We start from the raw sequence: 24,137 nt of genomic DNA, 5'->3' as shown, positions 1-24,137 counted from the left end.
TGGAGATCTGATAAGGTAAGGCAAGTCCGTTCATTATTACACTTCTTATGTTTTAGGTCGTGTTTATTTATTCATCAAAGTGAGACCAGAATCCAGCCGGTGCCACTGCCCAATATCTTTGTTATTCCTAGTGTAATAACTGGATGCTCCATGTTTCACAAACAAACGACAAATTTGATCGCCTTTGTGGCCTAAAAATGATTTCAACATTGTCAGATAATAATTATATCCTAATAATCCTTGTACCCATTATTGCGCTACAAAAAAGTGTTCTTCTATTATAGTCTACTGACCAAATACTTTTTTGCCCCACTACATGGCCTATTATTAAAATCAAATAAATAGCCTGTAGCTTTTTCTTTTTTTCCTGGAAAGACATGGATATAATACTCTTTATTTTTGTTTTTTGCAATATTTTGATTGTCAACAGGTTTTTACTAGTTTCACTCAATAGCCTATTACAAAGCCACATCCCATATGAATGTTCACCTTATTCTCTGTTGGAATTCAATCTAAACTTTATACCTATATGGTCTAAACATGTGCTTTGATCATTTGTAAAGGGCAGTAAGATACAAGAAAAAGCTGTGATAACTCGGTCTTTATACGTTTTAGACTTGTGCATTGCTGTGGTGATGCCTTACATGCCCTGTCCTTGTTGATGATGTACAATTATTGTTTCTCCGTAATTTCTATGCAGCTTTTCATGAGAAAAAAAAAGTTGATATTTCTGTGTATTTGACCTTGCAGTGACCCTGTGGCTGTATAGTCAGCTTGGCGCCTTTACTTTCGATCACGGTGGTCTCTAACACGCCAGGGTAAATTGTTTTCTGGGGAGAGGGTCCGTCAGGAGTGAAAACCTTCCAAACAATTGACCGTCCAGCGTCCTAAAGACCACCGTGATGGAGAGTAAAAGCGGCATGCTGGCCACTCATACAGCCGCAAATACGCACAAATATCTTTTTTTTTTTTCACATAAAAGTTGCATAATGCACCTTTAACATGCTACAAATCTTTGTTGTGGTCAGCAGTTCATCAAGATCAAGAATTTGGAAAGAAATATCTCTGTTACTATTTAGAGCAAGCTAATAAATTTGGAAATACAAAAGTTATTGACCACTACCATTTTACAAACTGGACAATATATATATAGATATAAAAACACTCTTTTTTTTCTCCCGAATGGTCTTCAGCTAAAAAGAATGACCAAACTACTTTTATTAATATTCTTACTTGTGCACAACTAACTGCTTAGTTATCAGGTTTTAGCATTGTCTTGGTTTCTGAAGCCTGATGTGTCGCTAAAACTTTGACTTTCATTATAATGAAATAACTTTCCTTTAACATAAAGGTAAGTTATGTGGTAAAGGAAAGTTAACACTTAACTTTCTATGGTAAAGGAAAGTTATGTGGTAACTTTCCTTTACCACATAACATTCCTTTGTTCACTGTGTTAACTTGACATGGTGACATGGGGCAGTTTTACCCTGGGGTAGACAGAAGCGCTGTCATGACTGCCTACATTCAAACACACACATTATTCATACAGGCCTATTGTACATGTTTTAGTGGGGAGAACACACCGAGAGAACATGCAAATTCCACCCAGAAATGCCCTGTCCAGGTGGGAATCGAACCCGGGACCTTCTTGCTGAGAGGCATGAGCGCTAACCGATGCACCATCGCGCTGATAGAGCACAATTCTTGCACAAAGTAATGCGTGTTGACGTAACCTGCTTTGCTCCAACCCCAGGCTGCTGTATGAAGCTCTGTGACCTCAGCATGAGTGACAGTGGAGGACCCCTGTGCCTCAGCCCCTCCTGCTGCCTGCAGAGCAGTGGCCTGCACATGCACACCCCCCTCAGTCATCAGCCTTGGGTCAAACAACCTGCTCCTGCTGTGGCCTCCAGCCCAACAACCGGACTCCGTCACCGGGGCAACGGGGCGCTGGCGGGCAGCTGCAGCAGCCGGGACTGTGCGGCCTCCAGACTGGGTGAGGAGGCGGCTGTGGTGCAACCTGTTACACTGGGAAAGGTACTTGTTACTGGAGGAGCGGGATACTTCGGGTTCAGGCTGGGCAGAGCCCTGGCTGCTCAGGGCACATCTGTCATTCTGCTGGACAGGAACAGGCCTCCTGCAGATCTCCCTGGAGGAGCACAGTTTATCCAGGTAACTGCTGTAAAATGTCAGTACATGTCACTAACACAAGACTGTTTGATGTTTGTTTCGACAAATACTAAAGATGTGAATTTACACGTTCTGATATGATTTTCATACTGACTGAGCTGTGTGAACAACACACAGAGGACAGTGGAAAGTGGAGGTGGCTGTGTCAGTGTCTGTCAGCTCGGACACAGACACAGGAGAGTGATCCCTCTGAGCAGCAGCTGCTGACTGGGTCAGTCCGGGTGGAGACATGCCTCGGGTTTCACCTGCGTGCCTCACTCTTATCTTAATTATTACTGTGCGCTCAGTAGAGACGCACCAACAGACCGTCACAATCACCAGAAAGCTCATGTATACAGGCAGCAGTGTGGCCACATGCTTCAGGGAAATCAAAATGAGGAGAAGCGTGAATAAACTGTATGACTGAGTGTGTAATGAATGTTGAATGTAAAAATGTTTCTCTTTTATTCAGAGTGACCTCCGAGACTACTCCTCTCTGTTTAAAGTGTGTGAAGGAGTCAGCTGCATCTTCCACACAGCGTCATACGGCATGTCCGGGCCAGAGCAGGTACTGAACCTTCATGAGCTTTTCTCTTGATGTATCAGGTTTGTAAACAACTTATTCATTTTATTTGATCAAATAACATTTTTAATGGTTGAAATGAGCAAAACGTTAACACTGCAATTATTTAGGTAAACAAATGTGTCTTAGAGATGGAGGTTCATCATCTGTGTAGTTGAAGTGTAGGACGTTTTGCCTCTCATCCAAAAGATTTTGAAGCCTTTTGGATTAGACACGAAATATCCTACACTTCAACTACAGAGTACAGAAAATGACTCAAGAACCTTCATCTAAGATGGACGACTCTTGTACGACAGACAAAAAAAAGGCAACATCATGGTTACAGAAGCTAAATGAGGGAGAGTTGTACATTTTTATTATTTGTTTTGACAGAATGAAAATGATTTAGAATGAAAATGACGCATGCCCTGTATTCTTCCAGCTGAAGAAGGAGCTGGTGGAATCTATTAATGTTGGTGGGACCATTAATGTTATAAATGGTGAGTATCGCATTTTCAGCAACTTTAATAAAACATTTTTTCCCATTCAATAATAAAAAAAAATCACTACTAGCCCAACTTTTAAGTCATTCCTAATTGAGTCAGTGCTGTTCTTAGTTTGTAAAGAGCGGAGCATTCCCAGGCTGGTCTACACGAGTACTGTAAACGTGGTGTTTGACGGCAAACCAATAGAGGATGGGGATGAGACCTCTGTGCCCTATGTGCCCCCTGACATGGTAAGTCATTCAATCACAGTGTTAGGATCTGGTTCTTTTGTATCACGCGAGAACAGTTTTTGGATATAGCCAAAGCATACACTGGAGATAGAAGTCGTCTCAAAGATAAGGCTTTTATTGCCATTGTTCCTAGTTACAAAGTTGTATAACCAGCTGGTGACTTCAGAGAAAGAGAAGAAGTGAAGTCCAGAACTCCGTTGACAGTCGCCTTTTATCCTAGTCTTGCACTCCTCTACGCAGAGAGGGTGACTGCCTATCAGTGAGTCAGTTGTTTGTGTCTATGTGTTTGTATATTATCTGTACTTTGCGTTATGTTCAGAATGATTATGGTGTGGACCATTTGTCTATCAGCTCATCTCAGTGACATGGTCTTCTTGTTGTGTAGCGTGTAAGCAAAGCATGAGTCAGAGGTTTGTTCAGATTTCGTTAGAATCCTTACAATCCCCCTGTTACTTACTCCCTAAGAGTAAGTATAATATTAAGTTTTAAAACTAAACAGTCTAAATTAGCCTTTAATTAACTCTAAACTAACTAAATTTCAGCTTGTGTTGTGTGTGATCCTATGTATAGTGACATTCCACCTTCACCTCCATAGCTAGGCGTGACTTCAACGTGATGCTGACCACCCCCAAATCAGCTCTGCCACCCTTTCAGTTCCAGTCAATGCCAGCATGTAGCGTGTTTTTTTGTTTTTTTGTTTTTTTTGCAAAGCACATAGTGTATTATTTTTATTACTAAACATCGTGTACCTCCCAATAATCTAATTAAGCAAACCTACAACTATTTCTAGCAAAGCACAGCGTTATCATGTGTGATTAACTTTAGCAACATTGTGTATCAGTAATGTAGACCCTAGACTTTCACGTCCAAGAATTCCAGCCTCATGATCTCCATCTCACCAATATCTGTAACAGAATGAGGGGGAAAAAATGGGGAAGTTACCCTACTCTCCCTCACCCCCATGTCTAACTTTGTTATTTTCCAATTGTCTTACCTGGTAAATTTGGGGTTTGTCTTCTATACTTTTATAAATGACTGTGTCTATGGCCTTTTTTTAATTCAATTCAGTTCAAAACATGTATTGTCAATTCTTATCCCAATCAAAAAATGTATCTGTCTTATGGTCAATCCCCAGAAATACGAGACAATTACTATTATTTCCTATATTTGTTATTTTAACTAAATTAATACCCAATATAGTTCCCTTTCTTCCAAAGTTTAATCCAAAGAAAAAAGAAAAAAAAATGTTTTTGAAAACTACTAAGCAAGAAACCCCCACCAAGGCCAAACCACACTCCAGGCCCAACAGTCCCATGAACAGAGCCCCAAACATTCCCCTATGACCCAAACAAATCTGCAATGAACAGCACACACAAGGCTAAACTGAAACAACCTCCCCACAAGAAAACCAAGTATATCATAAGTACTAAATTTTAAAATACAAAATCATAATCAAGAGGCTCTTACCACCTCCGGCTGTTCAATCTTCTCATCACTGAGTCTCCTTCCTGTATTTACTCCAGGACCCTGTACTTGGGTTCCTCGACAAGCGTTTCCTGTGCACCTTGGGATAAAAACTTAACAGCAGAGTTTAGTATTCTCATATATTCAATTATTTACTAGTGTTGCTCTTTCAACAATATTGTTTTGTCACTTGGCCCTACAGTCAGAGGACATGGCCTTTTTGACCTGTGAGAACCTCATGGGGCTTAAATCCACAGGCCTCCACAGGGTGAGATCTCATTCCAAATAGCACTATAGTGCAGTTAGCCATTTAAGTTTTAGTTTATGCACATACCCCCTGTTTAATTTAGACTGTCCCCCTGTTCAGATTTAAAGTAAGCAATTGCCTGTGATTCTTGTTTCATGACCAATCACAATTATTTATTTTTATTTGTTTATTACTTTTGTATTTTTCATTAACATTTTTTGTAGTTTACCTAGTTTTCTCTACGTGTTTGCGCACGGAACTTAGTTTTCTCTACGTGTTTGCGCACGGAACAACATTTTTATTTAATATTTTTGTATTGATTTTATTTTATTTTTATTTTTTTTGTCTTTCTTTGCGAGCTTTTTTTTTAGAAACTCAGGCCTGTGGCTTTTTTTCGGTCCTTGACCGGGTCCCTGACCAGCCCGCTTTTTACGGTCCGTGACCGCCGCAAGTTTATATAGTGGTCCCTGACCCCTGCGGATTTCGCGTAATTAACGACTTTTTTTCGGTCCCTGACCGGGTCCTTGACCAGCCGCCGCAAGTTTATATAGTGGTCCCTGACCCCTGCGGATTTCTACCTAAATAACGACTTTTTTTCGGTCCTTGACCGGGTCCTTGACCAGCCGCCGCAAGTTTATATAGTGGTCCCTGACCCCTGCGGATTTCTACCTAAATAAATGAATCCTTGTAAGAAGGAACGGCCTTTGATCAGTGTATGTCAAAATTTAAATAGGGAAGTACCAAACCTTAAGAGCGAGGCCACTCAAATATAGGGAAATAACACGCGAGAGCGTGGCAGAAATTTAGAAAAGGTTTTCTGCTTACCTTGTTCTGTGGCGCCTTTCCCCTTTGAGTGGTCACGTCCTCAGGCTGCGGCTCCCACGTCTGCTCCAGTTTGGCCTGTCTCAGCACTGACGGGAAAAAAAGTACAATAAATATTTTCAAAAAATAAGAGTGATCCTCTACTCTCGCGAAGATATCCGGGTCACGGCACCAATTGTTAGGATCTGGTTCTTTTGTATCACGCGAGAACAGTTTTTGGATGTAGCCAAAGCATACACTGGAGATAGAAGTCGTCTCAAAGATAAGGCTTTTATTGCCATTGTTCCTAGTTACAAAGTTGTATAACCAGCTGGTGACTTCAGAGAAAGAGAAGAAGTGAAGTCCAGAACTCCGTTGACAGTCGCCTTTTATCCTAGTCTTGCACTCCTCTACGCAGAGAGGGTGACTGCCTATCAGTGAGTCAGTTGTTTGTGTCTATGTGTTTGTATATTATCTGTACTTTGCGTTATGTTCAGAATGATTATGGTGTGGACCATTTGTCTATCAGCTCATCTCAGTGACATGGTCTTCTTGTTGTGTAGCGTGTAAGCAAAGCATGAGTCAGAGGTTTGTTCAGATTTCGTTAGAATCCTTACAACAGACACAATCTAGTTCATTATGTCTGAGACATCGACGTAAACGTGTTTTCTTTTTTACCCCCAGCACATTGACCACTACTCCAGAACTAAGTCTATTGCAGAACAGATGGTCCTCTCCGCCAGTGGATATTCTCTAAAAGGTGCGAAATGATCCGTATGTGAAACTTTTGGAAGCGATTATCTGCTATTTTTGGCCTGAGGGAAAACTGTCAGGGTTTAAGAGATAGCAGTTACCATGGAAACACTGCTATTCACAGTGTGCTATATGTATATATTTTTTCATGAATGTATTGATTAATTTTTTTTAAAACAAAACCATAAATTGTTAAACAAGGCAGCACAAAGAAACAAACGCCCACACACAATAATCAACACTAACAAGATAAATGATAATGAATAGGGCGGTCACAGCAGGGCAATATTGACAAAAATGATCAAGCTGTATTTCGTTGTGCAGGTGGTGGGCTTCTGAGGACTTGCGTGCTACGACCCTGCGGCATCTATGGTCCGGAGGAGAGAAGGCATCTACACAGAGTTATGGTAAGATTACACTTCTGTGGCACTTACATCGTCTTGTGCCCGTCGCGTCAGAATATATTCTTGCCTGAAGTATCTACATTATTGATGGTGCTCTCCTGGCTCCAGTTACCGGTGGCTTTCTTCCTCTGCACGTTTCTCCTCTGAGGCCACGCTGTCTGGTCAAGGTCTTAACGTGTTGGCTCAAAGTTCACTGTTGGTCAAGCATACCTTCTCCTTTTGCTAAATTAAGGTTATTTTTAGATCAATGTAGCTCAATGTGAAGAAGATTTTTACACAGGGGAAAACACGTAGTAGACAACATCCATCTACACATAATGTTGAGGTTAAGGTAAGGTAAGGTTAAGGTAAACTTTATTGATCACCGTAGGGAAATCCGTTCTCTGTAATTGACCCATCCTTCAATGGTCAATGGGGCAACCTGCAGGAGTGGGTTTCTCCAAATATTGTACAAGCTAATTAGAACACAATAGTGTACTGACAGCTCTCTCATCTCGCAATCAGACAGTCCTAGGTTTGATTCCCGAGACCTTTCTGTGTGGAGTGGCTTCCCTACCACTAAAACATGTATAATAGCCACTGATGGCAGAAGAAATGAGTGTGTGACAACTGGTGTAAATGAGCTAATGACTGTGCCTCGACCAGGACCTGATAAACCAAAACAAAACAAGAAACAGCACATAGAGCATACACACACTTTTTTTTAAATCTTTAAATAAAAATAATAAAAATATCTTCATTTATTATTATTTTCTGGGTAAATAGTGAGCACTTTGACTTACAGATCGCTCAGTGTCTTTGAACTTTATCTTTTCTGCAATATTTCAGTCTTGACCTTGACAATAACCACAATAAGAACAGTAAGAATTTTCATACTCGAAGCATTTCAACATATCCCAGGTGAGGACATAATGTAAGATAATTGTGTTTGTTTGGATACCAGTGGATTTTGTCTCCATAACTTGACATGGCAAAGTACAGCGGTCATTTGAGGAGTCTATGTAGACCTGTATCTCTGTCTGTGTGTAAAGGTCAATGTGGAGCGGCGTTTCTTTAGTTTCCGATTTGGAAACTCTCAGGCCAAGATGAACTGGGTGCATGTTGACAACCTTGTGCTGGCTCACATCCTGGCCTCCGAAGCCCTAACTCCACAGAGGGGTTGTATTGCTGTAAGTCCCTAGAAACTGCATTTATTCTATAATATCTTATGTCATAATCTTGTGTTAATTTGTACTGACAGACAGGATGTTAGTTTGCACCATCCATTTCCCCATGATGTTCAGTAGAGTAGCATACACCAGGCCATAATATGATGCTTTTTATGCAGCAAATTCTACCGTAGTAATCTGTGCTTTGAAGTTGTACTACATAGATACTCATTGATTGTGCTTTAGTGTTGTAATGTCTGAGCTATCGTTGCAGAGTGGACATGTATATTTCATCAATGATGGGATATCGTTCAATATCTTTGAGTGGTTTGAACCATTGGTAAGTCTCAGCATGTGTTTCCTATGCAAGGGTCAAAAATATAAAGACACGACTAATCCTTGTCTCCTCCAGTTTAAAAAGCTGGGTTACGGCAAGCCATTGATAAAACTGCCCTTCTCACTTGTCTATGCAGCAGGTAACCTTCAACTTTCAACACAAACTTTTAGGATCAACCTTTGTGAGGGTGTCGTTATATGTTTTGTGTCTTTTTTCAGCAATCATTGTGGAATATTTGCACATAGTTCTCAGACCTGTGGTGAATGTGCCTCTGCTTTTTACAAGAAATGAGGTAATTCACACTTTTCATTATAATTTATTTATTCTAAGTAATACATCGTGATGGACAACATCATTGCAGTAATGTATGCTGCAGGTTGGACCGATCATGATCAGATTACTGTATCTTTAATAGATTCTTGTTTAAGTCTCCCTTGTAGACGTAGTGTGGCTATATTTTCCTTTCGGACCCCTCCCTCTCTTCTGCGTGTGATGCTATCTCTTGCACATGAATTATGAAAACCTTAGTGCTTGTAGTAAAGAAAAACTCACTGAGCAAATTTGACAACCTGAAAGAGAAGAAAAAACAGCAGAAACATACATACAACATACAAATACATAGAAGAAATCTCTCATTACTGTAAGAGAAGTAAGCCTGCACGTGGTACTCTTTTATGGGACTGGCCCACCGGTTGATCTTAAGGAGGTAGTGTGGTGCTGTGAGGTCCTCATGAATGTGTGATGAGAGGAAACCAAAGCTGAGCCTGTGGGCCAGAGTCAGACAGCTGCTGGCCGGGGGATTGATGATTATCCGCTGAATAAAACATAAACCGTCGTGCACGGGTCAGTAAAGAACAGGAAGTTTGACGTGTGGCTGACCGGAAGTGACCTCACACCAGTCCAGGTTGTCATAGTGACGGGCATCGGCGCGTTTTCGTACGTCACGCTGTGCCACATTGGGAAAATTGACCTGGTGTGCGACTGATGAGCAGGGTCATCTTCAGATTTAGGATGGAGATAGGCACCTTTGTTCAACTTTGTGGGAAAAATATTATCACAATGATCAGACCATTAGTGGTTATTGTTCATATACTATACAAGTGCTGCAGCCCTGCTTTTGTGTCTGTATCATTCAAAACTGTTGCAACAAATACAACATATGACAAAGAGGATTTAGCCAGACTGAGCTCTTCCCATTTTTATGACTCTTTTCTAGTGCTAGTGTTGTTTTTCTCCCAGTGAACACAACTGTACAAGTCAATACACTGATCCCAACACTGGGGAAAAGCAAGTACCGTATTTTCCGGACTATAAATTGCACTTTTTTTCATAGTTGAGGTGAGACTTAAACTCAGGTGCGACTTATATATCAAAATATTATGGCGAGAAAGAAGAGGATACAAGCAAGCTGCAAGTGAGTCAACTTTATTCTTTCTGAGCCAAAAATAAATTGGTCGAAATGCAGGACAAACACAAAAGTAACAGTAAGTGCTATGACACGCCCCCAAACCCCCAAACCTGCTGGGTGAGAGACACCTCTCTAACATGTACACCACAGTATATAAGCTCACATGTTTGTTATTTTCACACTGACAGCCGCCAGAGAGCGCTCTTGGCTTGTGTACCAGTATCTGCTACTCCAGTGTCACTGGGGGGGAAAAAAAGAAAAAAAAAAGGTAATTGAGAAGCAGACAAAAAGTGTGGGGTGGGCGAGAAACTGACTGCAATGAAGAAAACAAAACAAGTTCATCACGGGCTAAACACTAGATGGCCACAGCTAGAGGAATGAGTTCACAAATCGGTGCTTGACCAATGTGCTGCCGGGAGAGGCTTGTCAACAGTGCAGTTACGCCTCCATGTCCAGGTAGTTGCCAAGGCTGGTGCGACTTATACTCCCGAGAGACTTATATGTTTTTTTCTTCTTCATTATGCATGTTTTGGCTGGTGCAACTTATAGTCTGGAAAATACAGTACTGTATTTTAAGGAGTTATAGGAGTTATTGAAATGATTTATAAACTTGAATAGTACTGTCAGTTCAAAATACATAACAATGCTAGTTGGACCCTCTTTTTCAGAAACTGTGCTTTGTTTTATAAAGCAGTTACAGTAAGCTGCTGAAATTATATGGGATTGAATTTACTCTCCATCCTAAACCTTGCCTTTATCTCCATAGAAACATCACCTATTATTAGGCCTGATATTTCTCTGACTAACTGTGTGATTTGTGTTGATCAGGTCAGGAACATAGCAGTGACCCACACGTTCAAAATTGACAAGGCGCGCCGTGAGCTGGGATACTGCCCAAAGCCCTACAGCCTGGCCAACTCCGTGGACGAGTATCTGAAATCCAGACCGGCCGCCTCCGCTCTGCCCGGGCTCACTCAGCGCCCTGTCCTGCTCCTAATGATGGGACTGGGCCTCATGCTGCTCATCTCGTGCTGGGTACTCTGTCAGTGCGGATGGGCCGACCATTAGACAGGAGTGATACCATGTGGAAACGACTGCCCAGGCCAGCAGTGTCAACCTCAATCTAATGAAGGCGCTAACTGAGGGACAATTATTAAAAAAGGGCCAATGTTTAAGCTGACTAATTTGTAGTTATTCTCTTTCTCCTGAATGTATGAATTAGCGATATGTAAAGCAGCCTCCCATTCACGGCACCTTAACCTGAGTGATGCCCCAGTAGTTTTTAAGTGAGAGAAATCAGGCCAATATTATAATATGATTTTGAATTGTTCTTTGTCAATCGGCACATAAGAGAAAACTGTCACATGCAAGACTTGAGTTTGAGTAAATGAAACACATGGATAATCTTTTAACTTCACGTATACATGGCTTTCATCCCATTTTTGTCATTGTTGCATACAGGGATAATGAAATAATAAAAATGTATCTGAAGTCAATGTGTTCTAGTTACTCTCAAGATACAATCCATACATACTGTCTTAAAATACTCAGATAATTCATAACATATTGCTTTTTACTCTGAAACAATTCTTACTACATTTTGAAACCGCTGGGGGGCGCACTTTTACCAGTTTGTATTGACAAATAACAGTGTATGAACTCTTACTGTACTATTGCACTGTAGGATTGTCTGTGTGTGCAGAGAGATGCTTCATTGAAGGTTGCTTTGACCATAAATAACTTGACACTGGGATACGTGGTAGACATACATATAATTTATTTATATTTAATTATAATAAATATAATTCATACATATTCGTTAGTAGTTCACTCTAGTGCAAGGGTAGACTCCAGTTAAAATACTGAAAATACTGTCAGCTTCTCTGAAAAAAATAACCCCCTGCTTTAGTGGTTTATTATTCAGCAGTAATAGCTTTTTTTTTTTAACTTGTTTTTTTTTTTTTTACCTGAGAGATAAAAGAATAATAATACATTGAAATGTTCATTCATGAAATAATAAATACAAAAAAATCTCATATTCTTAAAAATCAACATAGTGTATGAACTACTGTACTACTTAGTTACACAGTCTCATGAGGTCGTTCCTATAGTGATACTTGTATAACATATCAAATGCCTTGTTGACCTTGCTGACCATCGTTCACTTACACAACCCAACAAATACTTTCTGTTAATCCAGTCCTCAACCCCTGATGCTGAGGTTAAGTCGCATCAGTTTTCCATTCTTCCACAACATTCCCAAAGTCCTTTTCATAATAGCACCCCATCCACCTCCTGCTTCTATTTAGCAATCCCAGAATGCCATGTGCACCAGTGACTTTCCAAAGAATTGAGTTCAAGATACATACAGCATAAATAAATAAGATTATGATGGCTGATGTTTTATAATGTGTTGTAAATTAAACACTAGACCTACTATTTCCTCTGTGTGACAGCGGCAGTGCTGCTGAGTGACAAAATCATGTGCATAAATATAACAGAAATCAACCTTTTTCTGACTGTGTCTCATTTGGAGGTGACCCTTTTGGGCAGTCCGTTGTTGTCCATATCCACTCTGGTCTTCTGGATGCAGGTGAACAGCTCTTTGAACAGGGCTTTGTACTCAGGCTGGGCCTCTTCACACACCACACTCAGGTCGGACAGTCGCCTCCGAGCGCGGCTGGAGACAAACGGACTGGTGGAGGTCTGGACTGCTGTATGAGTGAGCCCGTCTGAGGCCTTCTTACAGCGCAGTAGAAGCTCTTCATATTTGACCTGAATAACATGACATTCGCAAATTAATAATCCAACCCCACAACATTAATGTTATTGTATTTAATCTACTTGTTACACGGCGTGGCTTTAATGTCATATTGTAAAATATTATGAAGATATGCTAATGCTATTGTTTATGCTGCCCTTCCTTCTCTCTTCTTCTTAAAGACACTAGAGGCAACTTGGACATTTTATACTCTCTACTGCCACCTCATAAATGTAACTGCAGGTTCTATATTAAAGGGAATATACAGAGTTTAAAAATGTTAAAATTATGTATATTCCTCCCCCTACATGTTCCTCCATGTCCTAATGTGTAGCATGAGCTCAGACCTGTTCACCACAACTGTCTCTAAAATCCTGCACCGTCACTCAAAAGGCTGTTACTTCGGGTTCGAATTGCCGTCATGCACGAGCTTAAAGGTCCTATATCATGCAAAATCGACTTTGTAGAGCTTTTAGCCATGTTGTTATGCTATTTCTTTATCAAAAACACACCAGAGTGGTTTGTGGCTTCATTCACGCAGCTCTCAGCAATCCTCCTGAATCCTGCTCTCTGAGCAGCTGCTCCTCCCTCTCCTGGTGAACGGCTGAGTGTTCAGTTGTGTCGTCACAGCGGAACGGAAGTGCTCGAAGTCTGTAATGCAATGTCTTACGGCCTGATTTTAATTTGTAAAACAGCTTTTTCATTATTTCTGTTGTAAGAGAGATGAAAGAGGAAAAAAAAGTGAAGGAAAAAAAAAATAAAAAGGATGTGCCCGAGGTGCTTCCAGGTCAGCTGTGGCCAAAACAAACACATCCCCTGAGCGTCTGAACAGATCAGTCATGTTTGCGCTGCAGCTGAAGATGGAGCTCGTTTTTCTGTGACTGTCTCTGATTTGGTGAACCTTCGCCAGAACCAAAATGGATTAACTTTTATAACCAACGCGAGTCCCATAATGTAAACAGCGATGGACCAGAGTGGTGAGTCAGTCCAAACGCGGGTTAGCTTGTGTGTTAGCATATTAGCATGTGTGTTAGCCATTTATGAAGCTGTGTTGCAGATGTCAACTCCGTATAACTGCATCGTGAAGTAACTTCACTTATTGTTGTTTATTTATATTAAGGTAAAGTTGTATGTGCGGAGAGAGGGGGCGGAGTTAACTGAATCGAAGCGTTTTGTCTTCCGGGTTTGAAAAATACCTCCAGAAAACACTTATATTTATCACAAAAATGAGTGCTCCATAGTGGTAGAGGTACAATCATTCATATAAATGCCTATACTTAACTTTGGAATGGCTAAAATAGCATGATATAGGACCTTTAATATATAACATGCAGTTACACATATGACCTGAGGTGGCAGTAGGAGTATAAACTGGCCAACTTGCATCTAGTCAGTTTAAGCTCGTGCATGACGGCAACTCGGACCGAAGTAACAACTTTTTGAGTGACAGTGCAGGATTTTAGAGGCAGTTGTGGGGAAAAGGTCTGGGCTCATTCTACACATTAGGACATTGCTGGAACATGTAGGGGGCGGAAAATACATCATTTTAACGTTTTTAAACTCCATATAGTCCCTGTAATGTTCTTTTCTTCTGCAGAACTAATATAAAACATTGTTCACACTCTTGATACCTGTAGTGCGCTGTACTGGGCATCCACCTCGTAAAGCAGGGACATGCCTCTCTGTGTGACCAGCTGCGCCCGTCGAATGCACGTCCGGTCGTGGCCGAGGCGGATCTCATCAGTCGGCCTCAAGACGCTGTCGCTGTTGCACCTCTGTCTGCTGATCTGCCTGTGCTGCTCAGTCACCAGCACCTCCCCGTCCTCAGAGCCAGGCTTTTCCTCTGGAGCAAAGAAGACGGCATCAGGCAACATCAGCTGCTCTGACCGCCTGAGGAAGAAACACAGCAAACAATAAACACAAGTTGGAAAGTTTTATTGACATGAAAGTACTGTTGTGAAGTGCAATTATCAACAGATTCATATTCAAGAAAAATAGATTTGACTGAAAACTGTTAAATATTAAAAAAAATAAAATTAAAAAAAAGTTAAAACCGCAGAATGCATTGCCAGAAGCTGGGACTGAACCACATACCACTAGGTTCAACATGTTTTTTAAGAGAGTTAATGGCACTCCAGCTTTTGAAAATCACATTAGGTAAAGTACATTGTTACAAAAAATAAAAAATAAATACAATTATATTGTCAGTCAATCGTTCCCAACAATGAGAGCAGAGAGCCCTTGGAGTTTGACTGGCCAGAGGATAACGTTGTAAAGAATATTATCTATTATATATATGATTGGGAAAGAAGAACATCCAATTTCCTTTCATCTGTCGAACATAATAACTTATTGGCAATCATATTGATTATGTGTGAGTCAGGGTTTTGGAGATCTGGCCTCCCTCCGTCTGTAGCAGGGGAGGTTTCAAGTAAAACAGGATGGGATCTACTGTAATTCATGTCCAACAGAAATAAGTCATACTTGTTGACGCAGTCTCGCTGCCACAGACATCGCAGCCGCTCCACCTCAGCCTCCAGCTCTTGCTTACGAGCCCTGCATCCGTCCATCAGAGCCAGCTGCTCCTCCAGGCTCCTGTTTTCTCTGATTGAGAGTTCAATCTCACGTTCAGCGGCCTCTCTGTAGCTCCTTTCTACGGCGATCTGAGTATGAAGGGTCTGTATGGAGCGCTGCAGGTCTCTATACTCCTCCTCTGGGTCCGGATGCGTTTTTTGGTTCAAGTGGAAAATCTGGTGTGACCAGAGTCCCTCTGTGGGGAAGTTATGGTTATGTCTGAAGTAAAAAGAAAAGGGAAATGTCAGGATAAAGATAAACAATGGCGACACATTACAAATTGCTGTAACTTGAATATGAATAAACTATGTGACTTATGTAACCAATTAGAAGTAGGGGAGAGTGGGGTAAAGTGAGACACTTTTTGCTTTGGTGGTTGTTGTTGTGTAAAACAGTATAGAATACCTCCAAAATATTACTATTTACATATATTTTGAGATGTTTTCCAGTTGTAAAATTCATCTGGAATATTTGGCTTTCAAAAAAAAGTTGTTTTGTGGGGGAAGTTGAACCAGGTCTTGGGATAAATTGACCAGATTTAAATGCGAAAACATTAGAAAGTCTTATTTTTTACACTTTAGTGTTTCCTATTAGCAATTTTATTCAAAAACATTTTATAATAAATATTTTTCTTTTCATACCGTAGATCAAAAAACAAAAAAATATAGAATTGTACATTAAAACTTTCTGTAGTTTGTTATTTGTTTCTTATGGAACAGCTCAACTTACCCTAACGTTTTTGGGTAAATTTACCCCATATTTTCTTCTTTGAAAACACTAAGACAGTTTATTTAAGAAGAAATCTCCCTAAGCTATTAATCTGCTTTTACCTCGAACAAAGTGACAAACCAACATGAGGGGAAAAAAAAGACAAAGCTGCATTTGTTTTTTTGTGATGATCATTTTCATGATCAGGCCAAAAAATCACTTTGAATTGTGGAAAATGCTTTTTTTCATAAAAAAGCGGGGTTATTTTATTTTTATTTTTAGAGCAGACCTATAGCCTAATCTTAAATAAAAATAAAACTGTTTTAATTTCATAATATAAGGCTCATCTAACCCTACTCTCCCCTATACTTAAAATAGACATAGATCGGCGGCACATACAGTGAAAGTGTGACCTGTCTCGCTGTCTGTGTTGTTAATGCATAAATAGGATTATATCATATTAATCTTCACTCACACACAACAACAAGGTCAAGCCTGTTAAGGTCTTTAGCTTGTCTAGTTGTGATGTGTAAAAGACACTTTACCTATTGTCCTGTAAGTCATACAGCTCTTTGAGGCAGGACACACTCTGAGCCCCCAGAAAACGTCTGTGCTCTGCCTCATGTCTGCTACGATCGGCCTGGGACGTTTTGAGCTCCTCCACTTGCGCCTGCAGCTCCTCCATATGGCTCTGAAGGCTGTCAGTGGTCTCTGTTAAACTAGACAGACATGATTCAATATTACATTTCAAACAGGATTCTATTACGTAAATTGAAAGTCGTCAAACCTTCGGATCTTTTGCTGAGCCAGTCTGTTGTCCTGCACCAGTCTCTGGTTTCCCTGCTCCAGATCTCGAGCAGCCACATCCAACTGCTCATACAATTTGGCATGATGGTCGTTCATTTGGCGCAACAGGTCCACTTGCTTGGTCAGGTACTGAGGTGGAACAGAGGAAGAGCATATCCCGATTTTACATAAGAGTTGATGAAACAAACAAAGGACATCCACAAAGTTTAAGCAGGGTACAGTACTCTGAAATTCAGAGTGTGAAAAATGCATATTGTAAGACATACATTGTACTCCACTTCAACCATTATTCTGAGAACATTCTCCAGACAGAAAAGGTTCCCTCAAAGTTTGGCAATAGGCAATTTACTTTCATCAACAAGTAAGTGTTTAAAACCACAGTGGGTCATAGAGATAATCTCCTCATGGAAGAGGGACCTGGACTGAAGTAACAAGCTTAACTCTGGTAAGCTGTTAATCTTATAGAGCAGGAAGCTAAACCTCTCAAAGTACTACATTTTACATAGAGGGAACACATAACCCAAACTGACAATAAAGTTTCAAAATGAAATCATTGGCTGATGATGAAAAACCACATACATTATTCACTTTAAAATGGATAAACACTAGGATGCTGTCACCTCTATCTCATGCAGCTGCTCCTGGTTGGTGGAGTACATGTGCTGCAGGGTCTGTTCGAGCTCATGGTTTTGGTCCAGGAGGGTTTTCCCCAGCTCTGCCGCCAAATGAAGGTCTGGAGAGGAGCAATGTTCAAACTTTTTAGAGTTCACGTAGACTTCATGAAAGTGATTGTGGCAGCAAAAAGTGTGAGATGAAAAACAGAGAGCAAAGTGAAGCACATAGGAATCTGCAGCTTGACAAATCCCATCCTGTGTTTTACCCAACATCCTCTCTAAACAATTGCATCAGCTTGGAATTTACCCTAACCCCGCATACAACTCACTGGAGCAACAAACTGAACAAAAAGCATAGTTTACTTTTCTATTTAGTACAAGCAAGTGTTATCCCAACACAGACCCGCCGACCTGAAACTGCAGACACAACAACAGTAAAACAAAACATTTGACAGATACAAATCAGATGACATTCCTCCTTCCACTCTGGCAAGAACAGCTCCTCCAGTTTGCGACACCCACTTTTATACTTTTTAACCAGATCGAGTGTGTAGGCTCCCAACTGGGAATATTTACCAGCTAGATTTTCATTTCTTTCTCATAGTGTTGTGTGTGCACTGAGTAAAATATAACTTTCAAGGTTCATTTATTCAGACACAGAACATTGAAAGTCATACTAACAAGTAGACACAACATTACAAGGCTACTAATTGTATTATGGCCTAGGCAGGAGAAACTTCCTTAGATGTTTCAATTTTTTATTTAGCGTAGTGTAAAAAGCAATCATTAGAATCACCATAGCGACGTGAGCATGCATTTTATACAGGCAAGACTTCACTAAATTGATTAATGAACATGACAGATGTTAAGATTGTTAATACAGACACGATAAAGAAAACATCCTTTAAACACAGGTAGCGCCAGGGTCAGACAATCTTAGGGTCTAAAACCTATGGCCACAAGAGTTTTACCCCGTTCCAGGTCGTGAGACTTGTACCAACGCTCTCCATCCTTGGCAAAATCTTCCTCCAAAATCAGGTCAGTCAGCATTGTACAGTCCAGGTTCAGACTCCACCTGAGACAGAAACCCGAGGCGCTGTTGTCTGGCAGCTCAGAGTCATAGTTTTAGTCTTGGACCGCTCCCTTCTCAGAGATAAACCCACAGCTTTACGGGCGACTACTACGACTACGTGGCCGATACACGCAACATCCGGGAGAGGGCGCACGTAATAAAACTGTCATTGTGATGTATTTTTATTCCTTTTTTTTTTATTTTTATGCAATGATTCTTGTGTGAAACGTAAAGGCTGTAGATTCATTTCATTATAAAACTTATAAAAATTAGCATAAAAATGTTTTTTTCTCCCATTGATGTCGAATGACCAATCACAAAGTAGCAAGCGAAACAGGGAAACTGTGTGGACCAATTGGATGTTTTGTTTTCAATTGCGCTTCCGCCTTTGAGAGACGAACGAATAAACGGGATGATCCTGCATTTCAAGTAAAGTTTTTTCCTTATCTTTATTCTACCTTGAGCACCGCCATAAAAGCTGAAGCTAAATGCCGTTTTGCAGACTCTACTCCCTGTAGTTACGCGCCATCGTCGGTATCAAGTTATCACGAAAGTTCTCCGTGTTTTGTGAGTTGCACCTGTGCGCTGAAGTGTGTTTGAGAGTGTAGAAATCTTTCCGGTGGAAGAGTGAACTGGACCGGGAAGAATGGCTCTAGCGGGGTTTGTGCACAAACTGGGATTGAACCATGCAGCCCTGGCATATGCCATGACCACACTGGGGTCAGGTATGATCAACAACATATTCAGCTTTTACTATGTCAAACTCTTTCTGAATAAATACAAGATTTCAGAGGGGGCCTTCCACCAGTCACAAGTGAGTATGTGTTCAATGTTGTCACATGATATTTACTAAAGGTGCTACAACAGTGATATTTATTTAGCTTTTATTTGTTGGGTTCCAGAGTTGTTTTGTTTTATCCATAATTGTTTCCCTTTTTTTTTTTTGATATGTCTTTTAGGTGGTCTACATGATCTGGAATGCAATCAATGATCCACTTTTTGGATACCTCCAGGATAATTCCAATGTGCAGTGTTGCTCCAAACGGCGCCTGTCCATTCTGTATGGCGCTCCTCTGTATTCATTTGCCTTCCTTCTGGCCTGGTTCCCCTGGCGCTCGTACACTCCTGGTGACTGGATGAGTGGCGTACATCTGATGGTGGCCCTGTGTGCTTTTGATGGACTGCTGACCTTTGTGTTGTTGGCACAGTGTGCACTCTTTGCAGAGATTTCCAATCATCACGAAAGTCGCCTTCGCCTTGTAAAATACAGTCAGGTAGATCCACTGCTTTCCTTGTACACTATTTTACATGTATTAGGGCCGCGTGATACGACACATAGGCTGTTCTGAGCAAAAAATATGTGTAACTCTCCAGCTGATGCAAGAGCACAGTGATTTAGAAATACAGCATTGTGGCTCTTTGTAATATGGATGTTGCGTCACCAAATATTATGATGACAATAATCGAGTGAGGCATCGTGTATCCTGTGCTTTACATGACCTTGTTTTATTTTCAAAGGTTGCTTCGCTCATTGGCTCCTCCAGCATCCTCTTCTGTGGTGTGTTGACCAAAAACATGGAGGACTTTGTGTCATTCCAGGCTTTTACTGTTGTCATCGCTGTTCTTAGCTGTGGCTGCATGCTGTACACAGGCTTCCACTGTGAGAGTCGCTATGATAACAAACTCATCGAGGACCCAGCTTCGCAACATTCAGGTGTTTCCCTCACCCTGTTACGAAGTCAGATTTGGCAGATTCTCACCTACAGGGACTTTCAAGTTTTTGTGCTGATGAACTTCTGCCAAGTTTTTATTTTGGCTTTTTTCAATAATTTCACCTTGATATTCACTGAGCACTTAATTCCCCCGGATGTCCTACCCCCACTGGCCAAGAGCATAATGTACGGAGCAGGATTTATCTGCCCACAGGTAAAATATCATATAGAAGCCATTGAGCTTTATCGGTGCTGTGAAACAAAGCACTAACCCCGTCTCCTCCTTCACTGCAGCTGCTGGTATTGTCCTGTCAAAGACTGCTCCAAAGTGTGGGTTATTACAAAATCATTCTCATCACCTTCTATGTGGAGGCAGTGATGGGGGCTGCCATGCTCGCGCTTGGACCACAGCATTACTATGTGCTCTCACTGTTTCTCACAGTCAACATGTAAGAGTCATGTCGCTCTGTGTCGACAAAAACTTCTGTCTGTTAAAGGAAAATGCAGAAAGTTCAAACTAGGAAGACAGACCATTTCCTAACATTACACATTTCTGATATAAAACGTTCTTTGTTGAACAGGATCATAATTCAGGCAGCTTTTAGCCTCTTTGGTTTACCATTGGCTGACATAATTGACTCTGACCTTCAAAGGTTCAAGCGCAGGTAAAAGTCAAACTCATTTCTTTTTGGAAATGCTAATAAGTGCAGTATTATAAACTCATGGTGATGTTTTTGCAGTTGTCCGTTGTCCTCAATGGTGTTTGGGACAAATGCGTTGTTCACTAAACCAGCTCAGTCCTTGGCCCCAATGATTGTACTCACTGTCCTCAACCAGTTTGGATATGAACGACTCAAAGACGCAGCAAAGGATTCAAATCTAAGGTATTTATTTTAAGCAACATAAAAGATGAATTTTAAGTCAATGATGATTTGACCACATTATGCACAAAAACACTTATTTAATCGTTCAATACCTTCAAATGTTTAGATGCAGTCGTTTCAGTGAAAGCTGTTACACAAAGTAAACTGAATGAGATTTCACTTTGAATGACAATTATTATTATATCTGCTTTTATAGTGACCTGGAAAACCTCCACAAGATCATGTTCTTTCTGGTTTGCGTGGTACCATTGACTGTCGCAGGTCTTCAAATCCTGTTCTGGAGACCTTTTTCAATACGCAACAGCCACACCGTTGATACAAAGTACATTGATGCCTAATTAAAATAACAATAACTACAATAATATGAATATTTCGGCATACACATTCAAAAGAACGACCCTCGTCGCTATTGTATAGATTTCACACAGCGAGTTGCTTAAACCCTGTTTCCACAGTTTTGCAATGGCCTTGTACTTCACCACTGGAAACTTTCAGTCTGTTCGTTCCGTTACATCACCGAATGATTCTTATACATTTTGATAAATATCATCATGGGAACCACTGGACTCAGCACTCGCCACCTGTAACAAATCCATTTTGGAAAAAAAGTTTAAAATTACATTATTATTGCTTTTTGTATGTTCTCTGTATGTTTTCTATTGGGTACATTTCACCATACATTGATGCAAGAATGTGCTTACCCCATTATCTAACTTCTTTGTTGCCGTCTGTGTTTTGGTCTTTAAGCCTCTTCTCTTGTACAGCTCTTGCAGCACATCATGAAACTGACCATGTCTAGTCGATGGCCTCTGTTTGAGAGAAACAGTGAAAATCAATGTGACCTTATCAAAAATAAACAAAAACACAAGTGCAGATCTTCTAAACTACCGTCTAAACCAGGGGTGGGCAGTTCATTTTCATAAGGGGCCACATGAGGAGCCTGAATTGAGTCGGAGGGCCGCACCAACAATAACTCAAACTTATATCGGGATATAAGTATAATATATCGGGAGTGTATCGCCGGGGTCCATAAACAAAAGCTCCAAAATAAAAATAAAATGTTTTGATTGGGAAAATACATTGAGGACTTTTTTTCAATAAATCTATAATGATGAGTCTGGCAGGACTGTAGCCTCATTAAAACGGCTTACACTTTACAAGCCTGTGTCACAAGTCTCTGCTACATTGTAGTCAATATTCATTCACTCCGCACTACGTGGTAGTAAGCTACTATTGTAGCCACAGCTGCCCAGGGGCAGACTGTCCATTTCCCACTTGTCTACAATGTGTTGTTTATATCCTTATATCTTATTATGCCAGTGCCCTTTGTTGGACACCTGTGGAATTCTTTACTTTTAATCTTATTTACTCTGCCCCCTAGTGGCTGGAGTGAGCATTCTGGTAATAAAAAAAAAAATCATAACTCCGCACAGGAATGAGCTAGAGACTTACTTTTTTTTTTGACATGCTTATGATTTTATGTCCTACAAGTTATGGGCCGGACTGAATCATCTCGCGGGCCGGATGTGGCCCGCGGGCCGTACTTTGCCCAGGTCTGGTCTAAACCATTACTTTCTCACAAGAAACATTACATTTAGATCATATGCAAAATAAAGTATAAAACCTCAGTTGAAGTGTTTTTTCTGGAGACCCGATGGAAGCCATACTGTAAACACATTGCATCTTGTAAATAATAATTAAAAATAATAATAATACCTTACATTAAGAAAGGAGAAAATACCTTTTTTATGATGAAAAATGAAACTATGGCCAAACTATACATTGCCAACAATATACATGAAAGCCACAAAAGAATGTGCCGTTTCAGTATCTTCGTGTTCTCTAAAAAAACACACACACACACACCACAGGTTAAAAAAAGAGTATAAAACTAAAACCAAAATGAAAATAAACATTTCTGAGCTTCCTTACCTTGTATGACAAGAGTCGTACCCAGTGCGATGTACTGTGTGGCTGGTTCTGCATAAGATATGGCAGCACAGAGGTAGATGCCACTGTCTGACAAGTTTAGGGATTTGATGTTTAAAGACGCATCATCCAGACTATAGTTGGGATGGTCTGTGTCTACTTCATAATGATTGTTTTCTTTAAATACAAACCACTTAAATCTCAAGCGTGAACATTTAGAAGAAACAGTACATTGTATGTTAACAGATCTTCCAGTTTTCCTCAAAATGGTCTTTTTTGGTTGTGAAAGGCACACCTCTTCCTCACCCACGGCCTCTGATTTAGGGAAACAGAAACAGATTTTGAGTGTAGCTGTATGAAGGCTGATTAAAACCATCGATAGTACCCTTAATATAGCATTCCTAATTTAACAATCTTTGATTAAATCAAACAGCTTAAGAAAAAGATTACTTACGTGTTACAGACAGGTATGCAAACAAGAGAATAAGGCTTGACATTTGCCACATGTTCATTGCTCGACAGCAAATGAGATAACTGTTTTGTTGAGTCTTCAACATGAGAACTTCCCCAAACCAAACTTCCCTATTTCTCATGAGTAATGCAGTGCAGTGATGACACTAAAAGTGAGACATAGATCAGAAATAGTAATAGAAATGACTCAAATAATCTAGTTATATATTATAAATACTTTGTCATTTGTATTTTGGCGTGTATGTATTCTAATACAGTCAATACAGGTGTAAATATTGTATGTTAGTTTCAGAATGGCTGAGTGCCCTGGACTCATTTCCTTGACAATGTGAACCTTTCTGTTGTTTTTGTGTCTGTGTGTTTGCCTGAACAACCCCAAACATGCACAATAGGATAAGTACTCCTGACCTTGAATCTAGCTCCAGATTTAGCGATGGGTCCCAAGGCGTGGCACTGTGGCTGCCTAGTGTTCCTTACAGATTGTGGCAGTGACACAGAAGAAAGAGGCAAATGCAGAGGATAAATACACCTTAACCTCAACATAAGTGTCATCCTTATTTGAGCTGAAATAGGCCAGAT

General features: G+C 40.5%; 3 protein-coding genes and 1 long non-coding RNA gene across 4 annotated transcripts; 2 read left to right on the top strand and 2 right to left on the bottom strand.

Annotated features, from left to right (window-relative positions):
- Nucleotides 1–1,782: 1,782 nt before the first annotated feature.
- On the top strand, nt 1,783–11,330 carry sdr42e2 (short chain dehydrogenase/reductase family 42E, member 2; the record flags this gene model as incomplete). Its single annotated transcript, XM_079564832.1, has 11 exons — nt 1,783–2,169; nt 2,639–2,734; nt 3,171–3,228; nt 3,346–3,464; nt 6,661–6,736; nt 7,054–7,136; nt 8,165–8,302; nt 8,556–8,621; nt 8,694–8,757; nt 8,837–8,910; nt 10,855–11,330. 11 exons carry the CDS (start codon nt 1,783–1,785, stop codon nt 11,092–11,094), a joined length of 1,401 nt encoding a protein of 466 aa, XP_079420958.1. The 3' UTR covers nt 11,095–11,330.
- A 566-nt stretch (nt 11,331–11,896) lies between these two features.
- Nucleotides 11,897–18,668, bottom strand: cdr2a (cerebellar degeneration-related protein 2a). Its single transcript, XM_079565105.1, has 7 exons — nt 18,462–18,668; nt 17,497–17,609; nt 16,857–17,005; nt 16,615–16,788; nt 15,272–15,580; nt 14,419–14,677; nt 11,897–12,801 (listed from the first exon to the last, which is right to left on the bottom strand). Exons 1-7 carry the CDS (start codon nt 18,538–18,540, stop codon nt 12,553–12,555), a joined length of 1,332 nt encoding a protein of 443 aa, XP_079421231.1. The 5' UTR covers nt 18,541–18,668; the 3' UTR covers nt 11,897–12,552.
- A 436-nt stretch (nt 18,669–19,104) lies between these two features.
- On the top strand, nt 19,105–21,498 carry mfsd13al (major facilitator superfamily domain containing 13a-like). The gene is made up of 7 exons (XM_079564976.1): nt 19,105–19,376; nt 19,522–19,836; nt 20,081–20,488; nt 20,569–20,723; nt 20,856–20,939; nt 21,015–21,158; nt 21,355–21,498. The coding sequence occupies exons 1-7, from the start codon at nt 19,209–19,211 to the stop codon at nt 21,494–21,496; spliced, it is 1,416 nt and encodes a 471-aa protein (XP_079421102.1). The 5' UTR covers nt 19,105–19,208; the 3' UTR covers nt 21,497–21,498.
- Nucleotides 21,499–21,614: 116 nt separating this feature from the next.
- On the bottom strand, nt 21,615–23,654 carry LOC306969362. The gene is made up of 6 exons (XR_013793316.1): nt 23,542–23,654; nt 23,091–23,402; nt 22,900–23,000; nt 22,783–22,824; nt 21,860–21,967; nt 21,615–21,739 (listed from the first exon to the last, which is right to left on the bottom strand). It is a non-coding gene; the product is annotated as an uncharacterized lncRNA (long non-coding RNA).
- Nucleotides 23,655–24,137: the final 483 nt, after the last annotated feature.

Source organism: Gobius niger (genome assembly GCF_951799975.1).
Source record: "Gobius niger genome assembly, chromosome: 10".
NCBI classification, from domain to species: domain Eukaryota; kingdom Metazoa; phylum Chordata; class Actinopteri; order Gobiiformes; family Gobiidae; genus Gobius; species Gobius niger.
Note: the sequence above shows the minus strand (reverse complement) of the source record. Positions and strands in the feature narration are given on the sequence as shown.